The 19,402-nt window shown below is 32.9% G+C and overlaps 1 protein-coding gene across 2 annotated transcripts in view; it reads right to left on the bottom strand.

Annotated features, from left to right (window-relative positions):
* Nucleotides 1–19,402, bottom strand: part of ZC3H13 (zinc finger CCCH-type containing 13) — a 92,502-nt gene that overhangs the window by 68,635 nt on the left and 4,465 nt on the right. For both annotated transcript variants that reach the window (XM_011939943.1, XM_011939935.1), the window contains exons 2-4: nucleotides 16,494–16,619; nucleotides 16,062–16,171; nucleotides 13,271–13,382 (exon numbers count right to left, since the gene is read on the bottom strand). In XM_011939943.1, the coding sequence (XP_011795333.1) occupies nucleotides 13,271–13,382; nucleotides 16,062–16,171; nucleotides 16,494–16,610 (339 nt within the window). In that variant the 5' untranslated portion in view covers nucleotides 16,611–16,619. The remainder of the gene's footprint in view (nucleotides 1–13,270; nucleotides 13,383–16,061; nucleotides 16,172–16,493; nucleotides 16,620–19,402) is intronic.

Genomic DNA, 19,402 nt, shown 5'->3' with positions numbered 1-19,402 from the left:
ACAAACGAAGGGCTCTCACTACAAATCCCATGAACATGAAAAACATGATAAAAGAATACTATGAATAACGCATAACTACAAACTTGACAACCTAGATGAAATGTGCCAATTCTTGAAAAATACAAGGTGCCAAAACTCACACAAGCAGAAGCAAGCAATTTAAGTAGGTATATATCTATTTTAAAAATTGAATCAATAATTAATAACCTTTCAAAACAGAAAGCACCAGATAGTTTACAGGTAAAGTCTACCAAATATTTCTAGAAGAAATTATACCAATCCTCTATAATCTCTTCAGAGATAGAAGAGATGGACTACTTCTTAACTCATTCTATGAGGTCAGCATTATCCTAATTCTGAAACCAGACAAAGACATTACAAAAAAACTAAAGACCAATATGTGTCATGAATAACAGCAAAAATCCTTATCAAAAATATTAGCAAATCAAAAAGTATATAAAATGATGGATATGGAAATCTGCTTGACTGAAGGAATCATTTCACTATGTATATTTGTATCATGTTATGCAAATTAGATATAATTTTAAAAGTCAAACTTAATAAAAAGTTAGCAAATCAAATCCCACAATTTATGTACCACAACCAAGAAGAATTTATCCTTGGTATGCAAGGCTGGTTCAACATTCAAAAATCAATTAATGTAACCCATCACATCAAGAGACTAACAAAGAAAACTCACATGATTATATCAACAGCTAGAGGAAAAGCATCTGATAAAGTCCAACACTCAGACATAATAAAAACTCTTGGTAAATTAGCAACAGAGGCAAATTTCCTCAACTTGATCATCTACAAAAAACCCTATGGCTAGCATCACACCTAATGGTGAAAAATTAGAAGTTTTCCTGCTAACATGAGAAACAAGGCAAGGATGTACCCTCTCACTATTCCTTTTCATCAAACTGAAATTTCTCAAGCTCATACGGATCATTCCCCAAGACAGATCACATTCTGGGCCATAAAACACACTTAACAAATTTAAAAGAAATCATACAACGTCTGTTTTCATTCTAATGCAGTAAGACAAGAAAAGGAAATAAAAATAATACAGATTATTAAGAATGAAGACCAAAAGTGTCTGCAGAAGACATGACTGTCTATGTTGAAATTCTGAAGGAACTAACAAAAGAACTTCAGGAATTAATTCTTTTTTCAAGATCTTCCTATAAAGTTCAAGAACTTTAAGACTTCCTATAAAGCAATAGCAATCAAGACAGTGTGGGACAGGCAAAAGAACTGACAAATAGATTAGTTCAGGTTGCAGAATACAAGGCTAATAATATACATAAAACCCAAAGTTTTGTTTTAAACCCAAAGTTCTGATTTAAACCCAATTACTTTCCTATATACAGCAGTAAGTGGAAAAAACCGAAATACTTAAGGATAAACCTAGCAAAATATGTATAAGACATACATGAGGAAAATTACAAAATTGATTAAAGAAATCAAATAACTAAATAAATGAAGAGTTATTCCATGCTCTTGGACAGAAGACTACATATCTGTCAAGATGTCAGTTCTTCCCAAATTAATAGATTAAATGTAATCCTCACCAAAAAACCCCAGCAAGTTATTTTGTAGATACTGACATACTGATTCTATATGGAGACCCAGAAGAGCCAACACAATACTGAAGAACAAAGTCATGAGACTGACACTACCTGACTTCAAGACTTCCTATAAAGCTATAGCAATCAAGACAGTGTGGGATGCGCAAAGAACTGACAAAACAGATCAGTGGAAAATAATAAGAGCCCAGAAATAGGCTCCCGCAAATATAATCGACTGATACTTAACAAAGAAGACAAACCAAGTCAATGAAAAAAGGATAGTCTTTTCAACAAACAGTGCTGAAACAATTGGACAACCAAATGTAAAAAGAATCTAGACATAGACCTTACAGTCTTCACAAAAATTAACTTAAAATGGATCCTAGATCTTAACGTAAGACAAAAAACAATAAAGCTCCTAGAAAGTGACATAAGAGAATATCTAGATGACCTTGGGTATGGCAATGACATCTTAGACACATCATCAAACTATAATCCATGAAAGAAATAACTGATAACTGGACTTCATTAAAATTAAAAGCTTCTACTCTATAAAAAAAAAACACCATCAAAAGAATAAGACAAACCATAGACTGGCAAAAATAAGCTCAGAAGTGTTGGGAACAAGCCCCCCAAAATCTGGCCATCAACTGGCCCCGAAATTGGTCATAAACAAAATCTCTGCAGCACTGTGACATGTTCATGATGGCCATAATGCCCACGCTGGAAGGTTGTGGGTTCAGGGGAATGAGGGCAAGGAACACCTGGTCAGCCCAGGGCAGAAAACCGCTTAAAGGCATTCTTAAGCCACAAACAATAGCATAAGCGATCTGTACCTTAAGGACATGCTCCTGCTGCAGTTAACTACCCAACCTATGCCTTTAATTCAGCCCATCCCTTCATTTCGCATAAGGGATACTTTTACTTAATTTAATATGTACAGAAACAATGCTAATGACTGGCTTGCTGTTAATAAACATGTGGGTCAATATCTGTTCGGGGCTCTCAGCTCTGAAGGCTGTGAGACCCCTGATTTCCCACTTCACACCTCTATATTTTTGTGTGTGTCTTTAATTCCTCTAGTGCTGCTGCATTAGGGTCTCCCCGACAGAGCTGGTCTCAGCACAGAAGACTTATTCAATAAGGACTGTTATCAAAAACATACAAAGAACTCTTAAAACTGAATAATAAGAAAACAACCTGATTTTTAAAAATGGGCAAAAGACCTGAACAATCTCACCGAAGATATACAGATGGCAAATAAGTATATGAAAAGATGCTCAACAGCTTATCTAACAGGGAAATACAAAGTAAAACCACAAAGAGATACCACTACACACCTATCTGAATAGTCAAAATTCAATTCACTGACAACAATAAATGCTGGCAGGACATGGAGCAACAGAAACTCTCATTCATTGCTGGTGGAAATACAAAATGATACAGCCACTTTAGAAGATAGTTGGCAGTTTTTTACAAAACTAAACATATTCTTATCATATAATCCATTAATTACACTCCTATTTACCCAAAGAAGTTGAAAACATATGTCCACACAAAAATGTACACACAGATATTTATAGCAGCTGTATTCAAAATTGCCAAAACTTGGAAACAACCAATATGTCCTTTGGTAGGTCAATGGACAAATAAACAGAATAGCCACACTTTACACTATGGACTATGAGTAATAATAATATGTCCACATAAGGTCACTGATCGCAACAATGCACCACTGGTGTGAGACACTGATAGTGGTGCAAGTTCTGCATATGCTGGGGGAGAAAGAGTTACAGGAAATCTCTGTATTTGCCATTAACTTTTGCTGTGATCCTAAAACTGTTATAAAACATAGTGTTTTGTTTTAAGAAAAAAAAACAGAAAAGTGACAAATAAAATTGCCTGTTCTTGATATCTTAAGTAAAAGGTTTTCCCTAAAATACAGAATTTTTAAAACAGAGAAGAAAAAAAAAAGAGAGAGAAAATGGGCAGGGGATACAGTAAATTACCTGTAAATACATGGAGATGCCCAACCTCACTCATAAGAGAAACATAATTAAAACTATAATGAAATAACATTTTTTCTATGAAATTGACAAAAAGACAAGTTTGAAAACACATACTAACAAAGCAAAGATGAAGTCAGTTGGCTCTGTGTGCTGCTGGCAACAATGCAAATGTCATTATGTAGTAAGATTATATAGGCATTTACCCTTTGATACAGCAATCCCATTTCTGGAGATTTATATTTCCTTAAGACACAGACACAAAAATACAAAATAACAATTGCATATATTCCCTATAGCTCTACTTTTAGTGGCAAGACTGAAATAACCTAAAATCTCCACTAATAGAAGACTGGCTGAATAATGTACCATACAATCACACAATGAAATACTATGTAATCACAAAAAAGCTTAAGATACAGCTTTACATACTGCTACAGAATGATCTCTGGTACAGTGTTAAAAAAGCAAGGTGAAGAAAAATGTATATAGTAATGCTACCTTTTATCTAAGAAACAGAAAAAAGATGATTATATATACTAATTTGTGTGTATGCATATATATATGTAAATATTAAATATATATATATTATATGTGTGTTCTAAAACAGCAGGATTATCCAAAAACTCATAAATGTGGTTACCTATAGGGAAAAGGGTACAGTAATCATAGGACAGAAGTTAGACTTTTCTGAATGTAAAACTGTTTTGTAAATTTAGCTTTGAAATCTTGTAAACGTTTTATATAATTAAAAAGTGAAAGAAAAAAGAAAACTAAAAACTTCAAAATTACTTTTAATTATCTGATTATTTCAGTTAACCCAACTAAGTATCAATTTGGCGGTTTAACCATATACAGAAGACCTGTTTCAAGTAACTTAAAATATACTAATTTGACTATATATTCCTAATAGACAGATTTAACAACATTATCCTAATAGGACATATCTTAAGAACTACATAGAAACCTTAAGTTGAGCTCAGTAATAACACTATTAACAACAATATAGTTGTTATTCCGAAGCTACTAAATGTAATGTAAAGTCAAGCAAATGAATAATGTCAACAGGGACCAAAATTTTCAGCAGAAGAGAAAAAACATACAACTAATAAAATCAAAGTTAAGTAAAAGTCCTGCAGTCCAAATCTGAATTATTTGAATTCATGTTTGTTTGTTTTTAAAGAGGAGATCTATATTAATTTCCTAGGTATACCTAATGAAAAGCCCCAAAGACAATGACTAACCTAGTGGTAAAACCTTTCAAGTACTCTCAGTAAAAGGAACCAAGTTTTTTGAGGAAAATGGCTGATTCCACATATAGAGTATGAAATACACAGTGTGCTGGGAATACATGATCTTCATAGAAACAAAGAAACTACAGAGGATTACTAAAGTGGTGGCAAAACAACATAGGATATAACTGGACTTCATTCAAGTTGAAAGACATTTTGAAAGACACCATAAAGAAAATAAAAAGGCAGGCTGCACACTGGGAAAATGTATTTGTAATACATATATCTCACAAAGGATTGGTATACAGAATATTACAAATTGGTAATAAGACTAAGAGCCTAATTTATAAGCAAAAGATGTTAATAAATAAATACTTAGCCAATACAAGATATACATAAGATAAAAAATAGCCAATAAACATACGAAAAGATGTTCAACGTCACTAACCATCAAGAAATGAAAATTAAAACTGCTATATACCCACTAGAATGGCTAACATGAAAAAGACCAACAATGCCAAGTGTTGGTAAGAATACAGAGAGAAACTTATTCAGTGTAAGTGGAGATGCAAAATGGAACAATCACTTCAGAAAACTGTTCAGCAGTTTCTTATAAAGTTAAAAATACATATAAGACACAGTTCTACCTCTAGATATTTACCAAAAGAAAACTTGTCCACACAAAAACATATATACACACGTTGACAGCAGCTTTATTCATAATAGCTGAAAACTAGAAACAACCCAAATGTCTATCCACTGGTGAATGGCTAAACAAATTTTGATATATCCATCTAATAGAACATGAATCAGCAATAAAAGGAATGAACTACTGACATATGCAACAATATGGCTGAATCTGAGAAGTACTATGCTGAAAGAATCAAGACATGGGAATATATATGATTTCATTACAGTGACAGAACAGAGGTTATCAGGAGTGAGTTTGGGAGGGGACTGACTACAAAAAGGCATGAAGATATGTTTTGGGTTGACAGGTATGTTCTGTATCTTGATTGTGGTGGTAGTTACACAGGTGGTACATCTGTCAAGACTCAAACTGTATACTTCAAATGTGTGCATTTCAATGTTTGAAAATTATATTTCAATAAAGTAAATTTTAAAAAAAGGCTCCGGATCCAATATAAAAATCACCACAAGCTAAGGAAGGGGCATCTGGGCATAAAAATACTAATAGTGGAAATGGATCACAGTTAGAGAAATCAGTAAAAACTCATGGTTAGCTTAATACAGATACAGATGGTCACTAGAAATATTTATACATACCAGTTAGTATACACGCATATATTTATTTGCTCTGCTAGCTGAGAGGTTCTAAAAGAAACAATACCCCAGTAACACAAACACAGCTAACGCCCAGGTTTGGTTACTAATACCATTCTACAATAAAAGAAACCAGGGCACAAGCACATGCTCATTCCCTTGCTGTGTGTGGCAGTGTGCATGTGTCTCAGAATACTCATCCTTGGAATTCAGGCATCAGGCCATGAGGAAGCCCAAGTGAAAAGACCACATAGAGACAAACAGAGGCCTCTAGCTGACAGCCAGCATCGACTGCCAGACAGGTGAGTGAATAAACCTTCAAGTGATTCCAGCCTACGTGCTTCCAGTACGTTAGCTGAGATCAAGAGAAAAGACATCCCTGCTGTGCCCTTTCTGAATTCCTGACAGAATTTGAGCACATAATAAATGGTTGTTTTCCGTCAAGGAACAGCAACTGGAACAACTCTTAAAGCTATCAAAGAATACATCTGCAGATCATACTAGGCTAAAACTTAAAAGATTTTTCCATATAAAATGAAAATATATAGCTATGTTGGAAAATCACCATAATTATCTCCGTACTATATATTCATTACCAAATTTCTACCAGGTGGTAGATATACTATATCTCTACTTATACTCTTATCCTTCTAAGCCTTTTCTTTTGAAATAAACAACACTCATTTGATCTATTTACCCCTATAGCGATCAGCTTCCTAAATTTGTACTTTGGTGACTTTCTACTATTTCTACTTTGCATTTAAACTATGTTCTATTATTTCCAAAGAATTTCATATGTACTTCTTCACTTCGTTCTCACCATAACTTGTGATAAACTGGGGCAGGTACATCTATCTTACAAGTTAAAAGACAAAGTCAAGAGACTTACTCAAGATATAGTTGGTAACAATGTTAAGGCCTTCTAACTTAAAAGTCCTCCACTGCAGGAGTCCTGCTAATTATAACAGCTACAGTACTATCCCTTCCCCTCCAGTCAGTGCCATTTTTTTTTCTCATCTAGCCAGAAATATCAAGATGTAGAAAAAGAACAAGGTAAGGCCAAGTGCAGTGGCTCACGACTGTGATCCCAACATTTTTGGAGGCTGAGGAAGGATGATTGATTGAGCCTGGGAGGTGGAGGCTTCGGTGAATCATGTTTGCATCACTGCACTTTAGCTCAGGAAGGAGGGCAAGACCCTGTGCCAAGAAAAAAAAAAAAAAAGAACAAGGTAGGGGATATTGGGGGGCAGTAAGAGAACTGAGGAGGCAACTGTGAAACAAAACTAATTAATTGCATGGACATTCTAGAAGGCACAGTTTCAAGAGACAGGAAACTTCATACTAGAAAATTACATTTTCAATTCAGTATAAGACACCTGGAATAGGTTTAAAGTTGGATAATCGACTTGAGATCCACCTATAGACTGAGATCTAAAAAAGTAATTTGAGTGTAGTCATCTTAAATAAATTCAGGATAAGTATCAAGTGTAAATCTTCTGTTTGAAGGCAAACAATTAGGTTGGGGTGGGGTAGGAAACGTAAACAAATGACAGAAATGGTCCTTTGAAAAAACAGTGGACAAGGGAAAGAGAACAACATTGTGAAGTCTCAAAAGAAAAACCGCGAGGTGGAAAAGGAAAAAAACAAAACCTCTAAAAACGGCTTTTTCAGGAACCAGAAAGTTATTAAAATAGCAGGTTAAGAAAAAGTATTTAACCAGTTGAAATAATTAACATTTAGAAAATTAACACCAGTTAAAATATTATTCCAATTGTCATTTTTGTTTTGTTTTGTTTTTTTGAAACAGAGTCTTACTCTGTCATCCAAGCTAGCATGATTCTCAGCTCACTGCAACCTCCGCCTCCCAGGCTCAAGTAATTCTCCTGCCTCAGCCTCCTGAGTAGCTGGGATTATAGGCATGCACCACCACACCTGGCTAATTTTTGCATTTTTAGTAGAGACGGGGTTTCGCCATGTTGGCTGGTCTGGTCTCAAACTCCTGACCTCAAGTGATCTGCCCGCCTCAGCCTCCCAAAGTACTAGGATTACAGGTGTGAGCCACCGCACTCAGCTATCCCAATTGTTTTATTATTGTATATGAGGACAAAGAAACAACAACAAAAAACTTAACACTTTAAAAACAAAGATCATAACAAAGTTCTGGAAATGAATGGTGGTATCATTTGCATAACAGTGTAAATGCACTTAATGTCAATAAACTGTGCATAAAAAATTGTTAAAATAGTAAATTTTATGTGTATTTTACCACATTAAAAAAATGAAAATAAAAACAGAGATCAATAAAGAAAAATAAACTCAGACCACTGCTCTTGCCCACTTGCTCTGACGTAAGACTTAGGTAAGCAATACTCATAGGGCATCTCTAACTCCTAAACTAGGTATCTTCCCACAATGGCGAATTATCTAATTCTTTCTTGAATGCAGTCACAAAGCTTCTATTAAGAGATAAGGGCACTCTACAACACCTTTATGTCTCCGTCATCAATAAATGCTTGAATATTCTTCCTGACTATATTTAGGGGTCTAATTTTGCTTTCAAAGCTAATTTATCTTCTGTGCTCAAATTCCATAAAATAACAAGTCTCTGTCATACAAAATGAAAATACAATTCCATTTTAATCTGAAAATCTCTACTGATTAAATGCAACTATTTGCTACTGACTACCTCAAATAAGCCTCTCACTTTTCAGTTCCACTGTATTAAGTCTGATTCATATCACCTAGACCAGCCCTTTCCAATAGAAACATGATGCAAGCACTTAAGTAATTTTACAATTCCTTGTTGTAACATTAAAAAGAAAAATGATAAAGGTAAAATTAAAATACTGATAACATTATTTAACCCAACATATCCAAAATTATTGTCCACTCAACATAAAATCAACATTTTAAAATTTGAGATATTTTACTTTTTTTTCATACTAAGTCTCTGAAATTCACTATGTATTTTATATTTATAGCACAATTCAATTCAAACTACCCACATTTGACAGCACAGACCTTAGATCAGCGGGGGTTCTCAATCACGGCTCACATCAGAACCACTTTCCATTAATTCAGTAAGTGAACTTACTAGTTCCAGGGTCTGGAGGTAAACTGGTGAGCAAAACAGATCTCAGCATGTAAGTCTCTTTTCTCTATTGCTAAACTGTGAGTTTGGCACACAAGACCACTGATAATCTGGTCCTAATCTACTTCAGCCTTCATCTCACATCCACATGTTATCATTTTTATAACCTAGGCACACAGCTTCACAAGTTTCTCAAACACATTAGTCCTTTAAAACTCCTTACATTTCTTGTGTTGGTTTTCTCTTCTTCCCTCCCCTCTGACACCCCATCTATTCCTTCAACACCAGTCCAAGTGTCATTTTCCCTGAAGCATTCCCTGGTTCTCCAGGTAATTATTTACCCTCTCCGTTGTGCATTTTGCTCATATCTTTCTGACATACTATCACATGCTACAGAATTACAAGTTATCCATTTATGAATCTGTCTCACCACAAGATCAGGAGTTATCAACCTCATAATTCAGACACATTGGAGTTGACATCAGTGACAGAGAAGAGGAGGAATTCCAGCTAATTTGCTGAAAATCACACCCATTCTATCTTAGCTATGCCTATGTAATCTATTCCACAGTTGCCCTTACCTAACATAGGCCTGATCTTCCTACAGAAATTCATTACATGAAGATCAACAGTCATGTGTTGCAGCAGGAATGCAATAAAAATGATCAGTATCTGTTACCTGTCATATATAACACTAAAAATAATACCAGCTGGGCACGGTGGCTCATGCCTGTAATCCCAGCACTTTGGGAGGCCAAGGCGGGTAGATCACAAGGTCAGGAGTTCGAGAGCAGACTAGCCAACATGGTGAAACCCCGTCTCTACTAAAGATACAAAAAATTAGCTAGGCATGGTGGCGCACACCTGTAATCTCAGCTACTCGGGAGGGTGAGGCAGGAGAATCACTTGAACCCAGGAGGCAGAGGTTGCAGTGAGCAGAGATCACGCCATTGCACTCCAGTCTGGGAGACAGGGTAAGACTCTGTCTCAAAGAATAATAATAAATAATAATTAATACCCTGGTGTCCTAGCTTATTAACAGTTCTGTTTAAGTTTAGATAGTGTATTACCTAAAACCTGATCACTGTTGAAACTTACAACTCTATCCCTTCGGTATACACGATGCTCAGTGCCTTTGAGGGCTTTCTCATCTAGGGAAAGCAAGAATCAGGCTTTAAATTTCTTAACAAAATGCCAACTTTACTGTACTAACTTTATTTGATGAACATAAAAACCTTTATGATAAACACCACACTTACATTCAGTTATCTGTCAACAACCTACATCTCCAAGGCTGATGTTCATCTTCTATACGAGCCTAAAGACAATTTATATTAGAAAATGCTAAGCGCCATTTCAATACCAGTATATACCATTTATTATGCACATGTCATCATGGAATAGCAAATCATTTACATGTATTTTCTTCACAGCAACACTGACAGCCAGCATTTCCATTTTACAGATAAGGAGACAAGAAGAGTTTAACAATTTCTAAAGTAATATGCTCTAAATATGGATTCCAGATGTTTGCTCCTTATGCTAATAACAACTCATCTAGCAGTATGCTAGAGTCAGTCTGTACTGACTCATAAGAGCTGATTTAAATTTTTAGGAATTCTGGAAGTCACTGTTAAACACCGCCATGATTAAACAAATAAACTGTATTAAAAACAAAGGTAATAATTACTCAGAACTCAGTAAATTCACTCCTGAGGTTATTTACATTTTGTGTGTTTATAATATATATAATGGGAACACTGTATATAATGTCACTTAGCATCTCTTCCCAACTATGCATCTGTCAGTGATGTCTTTGAAAACTTGAAACTCACCATGGTGGGAGTATTTACATAAAAGAACTGGCAAACCCGAGAAACCATGGCTTTCTTTTTTTCAGAGTAGCTGTATGTTTACCAGAAGACCACTGAGGCATCTCTTATTCTGAATCAATAGGTTATTTCAAAATGTCATACACATGCTTAGTCCCCAACCCAGAAATTCTGATTCAGTAGATTAGGAGTGGAATATTGGCATATGTATTTTGAAAAAGATCTTCCCTAAAAAAGGAATTTTGATAAAAACCTCCAGCTGAGAACTACTTAAGATTTTTAAGCTTGTATCTCTGTATCACATTAGACATTAGAAAACTAAATACTTAAAACTATATTATAAGAAATAAGTTTCACAAATTATAATATGTCAGGGCTTTTTTATCATGGGTCAAAAACAGCCGCAGAAAGCTTCTACATACCTTAAGTGATCAAGGAAGTTGTTGCTTATACAATTCAGTAACTTTCATAAAAAGATAGAGGACAACTGGATATCCGCATGCAAAAGAATAAGGCTGAACCTTTATTATGTCATAAATAAAAATTAGCTCAAAATGTATCAAAGACTTAAATATAAGAGCTAAAACCATAATATGCTTCTAAGAAAACATAGATGTAAATCCTTGTGACCCTGGACTAAAAAATAGTTTCTTTGATGACATCAAAAGCACAAACAAGCAACAATAACAATAAAAACAAAAACAGGTAAGTCAGATTTCATCAAATTAAAAATGTATATGTTTTAAAGGACACCATCAAGAATGTGATGCCAACACACAGAACGGGAGAAAAGATCTGCAAGTTATATATACGATAAGGGACTTGTATCCAAAATAAAGAGAGCACTTATAACTCTATAATAAAAAGACAACCCAATTTTTAAAATGGGAAAAGGATCTCCAAAGAAAATATACAAACAGCCAATAAGTACACAAAAAGATGCTCAACATAATTAGAATCCAAAATGCAAATAAAAACTACAATTAGATTATCATTTCACACCCACCAAGATGGCTATAATCAAAAAGTTAGATAACAAAAGTGTTGATGATGATGTGCAGAAACTAGAACTTTCATATGCTGTCAAAAATGTGAAATGATACAGCCACTTAGTCTGGCAGTTCCTTAAAAGGTTAAACACAGAGTTACTGTAAAACTCGGCAATTTCACTCTTCAATATAAACCCAATAGAAATAAAAACATATCCATACAAAAACTTGTACATAAATGTTCACAGCAGCATTATACACAAGAGTCAAAAAGTAGAAAAAGCCCAAATATCCATCACTGACGAGTGGATAAACAAAATGTGATATTATCGATACAATGTAATATTATCTGACAAAAATCAGGAACAAAATACTGATGCATCCCATACTGTTTCATGAACCTTGAAAACTATGCTAACTGAAAAAAGCTAGTCACAAAAGATCACATTTTATTATTCCATTTATATGAAATATATAGGTAAATCTCTAGAAAGAGAAAGAGGATTTAGTGGTTGCCTAATAGGGCTGGTGGCTAGGAGGGCGTCTGCTGAAAAGTTTGGCATTTCTTTATGGAGCAATGAAAATATTCTAAAATTGACTGTGGTGATGGTTTCACAATTCTAATAATATACTAAAAACCACTGAGGAGTACACTTTTAATGAGTGAACTATATGGTATGTGAAATATGGTATGATAAATTTCTAGAAAACAATTAGCTCTAGGAAAGATTTCCATTCCTGACAAATAATTGTTTTCTTTTATTCAATGAACTACATTATAAATTTTACTTATCTTGGCTTCACTGCCAACAAATTCACAGCTAAAATTTGTGGTCATATTTGCTTTCTTTTATCTCAACTTTCTAGTTCCGTTTGTTAACCCCATGTGTTTTGCTTTCATTGTTTTAATTTGTGTAAGTGTTCTACTGCAAGCCACTTCAATCTTTCTTGGAGCAGATGTGATGGCTGGCTGAATTCTGAAAACTTAAAGATACTCATGATCCTCATCAAGGTACAAAATCCCTACTAAGTTCAGCTTGAGTTCTGCCAAACAATCCCTTCTATCTTAACCACCATAAAGAACTGAACCAATCACAGTTTTCCCAGGGGACCCTTCCCCTCTAAATTACATTATCCATATAGAACATTATAATGCCATATTACACATTTACCATATATTTAGCACACAAATAATATTTAAAATGAAACTTAAATTAACAAATTACTACTGAAGTTTAACTTTGTTTTGGGAAATTCAATCCTACCCTAACAGGTGAGGACGACTCCTCTGTATTTCGTTTCTGGGGCTCAGTGTCCACGTCTTGGCGCTTGTTCTTCATTCTTTCTCTAAGATCCCCTGTAGGTCTTTCTGGTGACCTTTGAACCAAAACACAGAAACAAAACAAAAAACAAAACGAAACAACAAAAATCTATATTTATATATTAATAACATTTTATAAGAATGTATTTATAGAAATAACCTCACAAATCTCAATACACTTTTTCTAACTGACCTTGACTCCTAAATTTCTGAAAAATAATTTCACCTTAAATATTAATATGCAAAACATGGCCAACATTTAGAGTTTTTCTCCCAATAGCATTAAAATTTATATGTTAAATTCCATGAAGTGGCAGGTACTGGTGATGTGAATAAGAAATTATACGTGAACTGATAAAAAGGAAGTAATAGGTTGACCTGTTTACCTGTTAATCATATAAATATATTAGTTACATGTAGGAGCAAAATATAGTAGTAACACAATGTTTTAAACTACAAAGTTGCAAAATCTAGAGGTAGCAGCGTTAACATCTATATATGAAAGACATACTAAGTATTATAAGAAGTAAGTTTCTTGTATATACATGCATGTGGTTGGATGTAACATCAACAACTGAGAAAATATTTTATGTACTTTAAGTAAGAATCAAAGCAAATATAGGAGCTTTATAATTTTTCTTAAATTTTAAATTATTTCAGAATAAAGGATTCAAAGCAATTTTACAACAGTGATTTTCATATTCTGCTGTAAATTTTTTAACTAAAGGAAAAATACATATTTATACTCAACAGTGGTAAGGCTTTATTATTTATACTATAAATTTGACAGTATATGGCTATGCAATTATTTTTACTATCAGTGGGGAAAAAACAAAGGAGAGATGGAAAACACACTGCCTTGAATGACTATTTCTAGAACACCTTTAAAAGAGGGCAAAAGAAGGTAAGGAATGCTCTGTTCCTCTTTGACTACCAAAAAGTACTATATATAAAAAAGATATAAACAAATCACATAAATATTCACATCTATTTCAAGCAGTCATTGAGCAATCAAATCAATTCCTTGATTATATGAATACAAATCATAAGGTTAGTAAAGAAATAATTTGAGTTAATTCACTTTAAAGGTCTCATTGATGTTTACATGCATATTTAATAGATTTATATTAAATGTTTTAACAGTTAAAGCTAAACTAGAAACTGGAATCTCTTATTAAGAACCAGTACTTAAGTGCTCTAAATTATAGTTATGATGTACATGTAAATCCTATGTGCCCCGGTTTCCTTTATATAATGAAACAGTTTAGTATGAACTTGTTTCTATCCTAAACAGCACCCATCAGAGTGAATGTTCTACATACAGCGAATTCTCAATGAATTACTTAAAAGTCTTGTAATATAAACATATAAACAAGCATTTTGTAAAACACACTGCTTTTCTTCTCCTCTTTGACTCACATTATGATCTATGTTTTTCCTCCCGACAAAAAAAAGCACAAATACGAAAGAAATTATCAGATGGAAAAACACACACAAAATAGCAAAATTATAATAAATATCCTTTATTCTAAGTCTAGTAATGACATTACTTTTTCTCATTTTAGACAAATTTCTCTGACCATTTTTCTCAAAATGATTGCTTAAATAAAAATTCTGAGTCAGCTAATAAAATTCAAAGATACACTTTAAAATGTATTAAAAGTACAGTATTAATGAAAGCAAAACATTAAAATTACTGAAATAGTTTCACCAGGTATGTATCTACATGTATATATACAATTAATCACACATATACTACAAACACTAATTTTCCCACATTAACAGAAGTGACAAATGACAATCTAAATACAAATAAAACAGTATTCAGAATCACAAATAAACTAAAATGTACAATGTTTACGTGAAAAGGAAGTTGGCTAATGTTGAGGGTTTGAATTTTAAATTCTCCTAAACAAAATCTACCCATACACTACCCCAAAAAAATCACCCAACTAAAAAAAAAAAAATTTCCAATTGCTAATGTTCTGTTTTTATAGTGTTGCTATGCTATAGCCAAAACAATCGGCATAACCAATCTTGGAACTAGGTAAATTATTTGTTTACCAATCAAGTTAAAACTGTTTCTGTGACAAACTCTATGTATATTACATCTTTAAACACCCTAAAATCATCATCATGAGGGAACCAAAAGAAAAATAAAAGGTCTTTATTAAGCAAGTTTAATCTAGCCAAGCCTTTATTAAAGGCAAAACGATGTTTGAAATATGGAGTACATTTATCCACATATAAATATATATTTTCATTAACATACTGTGATAAGGGATTTGGCAAATGCATTTTAACCTACAGAATTTGTGGAAAATTTGAATTCAGAACATCTTAAACAGCTAAAATTATACCCTATTTGAATTTCACTATTTTAAGAGTTAAAAATAGCCTCACTAAAAAGAAATTCAGATACCATGGAATTCTGCTGTCTTAAGCAGCAATTTAATACATAATTTGGGGGGAAAAAGTAAGCCATACACATATTACAAAAAGATCTATTGTCAAAACAAATAAATAATGAACAAGTAAGTTAATTTTAAAGCAAACATTTTATTAATCTTGAAAATAGTAACAAAAAGATCTTGTCAATCTTCGATCACTGGTAAGACTACCACCAATATAGAAAATCTGACCAAATATATAGTTGTATTTCAGATTTTTACACTAGATAAATTACAAAAGTCATCTTCTAAGAGTACATGAACAATTCAAAGTTCTCAGTTTACCTTCTATAATTGCTGCTATAACCTTTACCACGAGGTGAAGGGCCATGTACGAATCTACATGTGTTTCCATAGAGGCAGTTGCCAGTCTTCAGCCAGTTACGGCACTGTGTCTAAGAGACAGATATTACTATGTAAATTTCATATTGATTTCTGGAAAAAAAGTGCTAGCGGGACAAAATTAAAACAAATGTTACCAAAATTCCAGCTACCCTGTGATATATTACTCCCCAAATAATAAAAACTTCAGGAAAAATATATGAAAAAGCCATAACCTTATCACCTTTTTCACTCTTTTTTATAAAACACACTTTAAAAAATTTACTGAACCAACATTCCTACAATAAAACAACCTGTTCACCTTTATGATACAAATGAGCATTTCAATAATAGAATTCTAAGAGAACCCCTGTGACTATACTAGTGACAACTCACCTCTGCTGTACTGCCAGTGCTGGGTCCAAGCCTCTCAAATACACTGGGTCTTCGGGATGTGCTATCAGATATGGTCTTGGTATTTTCCACTGTGACCTTCCTTCTAATTTTTGACATTTTGTACTACTTTAACCAAAAAAGAAAGAGGCAAAACTGTAAGATTCTTCAGTTTTAAATAACTGAGCCCACAGCTTACAAGTTGATAAAACTATAGGTAACGGTGTAAAATTACAGGAGATTTTCCTTGGAAGATAAAAAAAAAAAAAAAAAGGCATAGGAGAGGTCACAGGTAAACAGGGATAATATCTTCTAAAACATGCCTTACTGGTGAATTTATAACAGCTGTGAGATTTGTTGGCTACAATTGCACCTCTTCTGTGGAGTGAATGAATATGATCTCACACAGTGAAGTTTTCATAGTATAATCAACCTCAGAAGATATAGTATAAAACATTTACTTTATAAAAGCTACTTACAAAAATTCCTTCAAAATTTAGTAACTCTATCCTTTAAGAAAAAGCTGTTAACCATCAACTAGTTAACTGAAAAAGAGTTATGCTATAGAAAATGGAAAAAAAAATTGGGTGAAATTTTTGACAGCAGAAATTATTTTTCATAAAGTAAGTGACAACAGTAGTTATGTTCCAAAAACCAGGTTGAGAAAAATGAACGATATTTTAGTATTTTCTTTGACTTACAGAAGTCAAAGCAATCTGATCAAGCATATTTATTTTCCAGTAACACAAAACCAAACCAAAACAAAATTCAATGTTGATAAAAACAACTTTCAAAACAGGACAGATTGTAGAACTAGCAAAAGTTAAGATATTTCTATAATCTATACTATACTAAAATTCAAAGGTGTTAAAAGTAATTAATAGACTATAAAATTCAAAGGTGTTAAAAGTAATTAATAGACTATTTTACCACTATTAGTAATAAGAAAAAAGACAAATTGTAAAAATATTTTTATTTTATTTTATGTTTAAGCTCTGTTAGATTTGATATAAACATAAAAATATTTTTTAAGGTCCAGGTACAGTGGCTCATGCCTGTAATCCCAGCACTTTGGGAGGTCAAGGTGGGAGGATCATGAGGTCAGGAGATTGAGACCATCGTGGCTAACACGGTGAAACTCCGTCTCTACTAAAAAAAAAAAAAAAAAAAAAAAAGAAGAAGAAAAGAAAATTAGCTGGGCATGGTGGTGGTGCGTGCCTGCTGGGAGGCTGAGGCAGGAGAATGGCACGAACCCAGGAGGCAGAGCTTGCAGTGAGCCGAGATCACACCACTGCATTCCAACCTGGGCGACAGAGCAAGACTTCGTCTCAAGAAAAATATATATATATGTGTGTGTGTATATATGTGTATATATATTTTTATATATGTGTATATATGTATACATATTTTTATATATGTATATATGTATACATATTTTTATATATGTATATATGTATGCATACATGTGTATATATTTTTATATATGTATATATACATATGTATATATTTTATGCATGTATATATACATATGTATATATTTTATATATGTATGTATATATTTTATATATGTATATATACACATGTATTCATATATACACATGTATATGTATTTTATATATGTGTATATATACATATATATGTAAATAACACATTCAAAAACTGAAACTATAGTAAAAATCTAATCCAATGACATAATTGGGTAATTCAACTAGTGATGCAAGTATCAGATAATGATAGTATGATAGTATGACATTAGAAAACAATATTAAATTCTAGACGAAGATACAATCCAGAGCATACACTACTGTGGGAAGAGGGTAGAAACTGCCTCGCAAGGGAAAGGAAAAAAAACACCATACTATATCCCACTTTATATAAACTAAATATTAGTTGAAATCATATCAATCATCAAAAGTTACTAGAATGAACCATAGCAGCTAAAAAAGTTTCATTTAGTCTCTATAAAGATCACAAATGTTCTTTAATGTGGTTTCAAAGTAAACACATATTACTTTAAAGGAAATTAAATCGTGGTAGTACCTAATTGAAACAGCAATAAAAAATTATAAACGATGTTTGGTTCAACGAGGTACTTCAGCTCAATTTTTAAAAGAATCCAAAGAATAAGAACAACATTTGATAAATAAAAGGTGGTACATCAAGGAAGGAAAATATGAAATAATATATGGTGATTTTAAACTACAAAATCTATATTCTTCTTAATATAAAATGTAATAATTCTTTTGATATAATAGCAATTAATTTTTAATGATTTTAAAAAGAGAATTATGTCACAGTAATTATAAATTTAAGAATCAGTGGAGAGCATCACATAAACAATAATTGGCTGCAACACAAAATCACTTACATATTAATTGTTCTCCAAGTAAGGAACTACACATCATTCCTACATACTGGTGTTAGCATTATAAGACAATCTTTGATTTAATTTTTCTTAGACTCATTCTCAGTCGAAATGTGAACATAAAGAGAAGCTGGTAAAATTTCCTATATCTACTTGATTTACTGAGCATAAAAAAACTGAAAGCTAAGAGAAGTGGAGCTAAGAAAGATCTAGAAAATGTAGAGCTTTCATTAACTGAGAAAAACACTTTTTTAACAACATATATCCAAGCATGATTCAGTGAAAAGTAAATGTATCACACAATGTATAAGAAGTTTCAGAAAAACAAAGTTTCATTATATATTGCTATATTAATATACAAATATACAGTGTAATCCTCAACCATTAATTCAATTTTTAAAACATTTCTTAATAAACAAAATTGAATAGGTTCCAAAATTTCCTTAAATTTAAAAACAGGCACACCATCCCACCACACTGCCTCAAGTGCATTAACATTAATTTTTTATTTTTCCCTCCACTGTCACTGGAAATGAGTTAGTTCTGC

The sequence above is a fragment of the Colobus angolensis genome, unplaced genomic scaffold (genome assembly GCF_000951035.1).
Source record: "Colobus angolensis palliatus isolate OR3802 unplaced genomic scaffold, Cang.pa_1.0 Scaffold101, whole genome shotgun sequence".
Taxonomy (NCBI): domain Eukaryota; kingdom Metazoa; phylum Chordata; class Mammalia; order Primates; family Cercopithecidae; genus Colobus; species Colobus angolensis.
The sequence above is the reverse complement of the archived record's forward strand: the minus strand, read 5'-3'. Positions and strand labels throughout refer to the sequence as shown.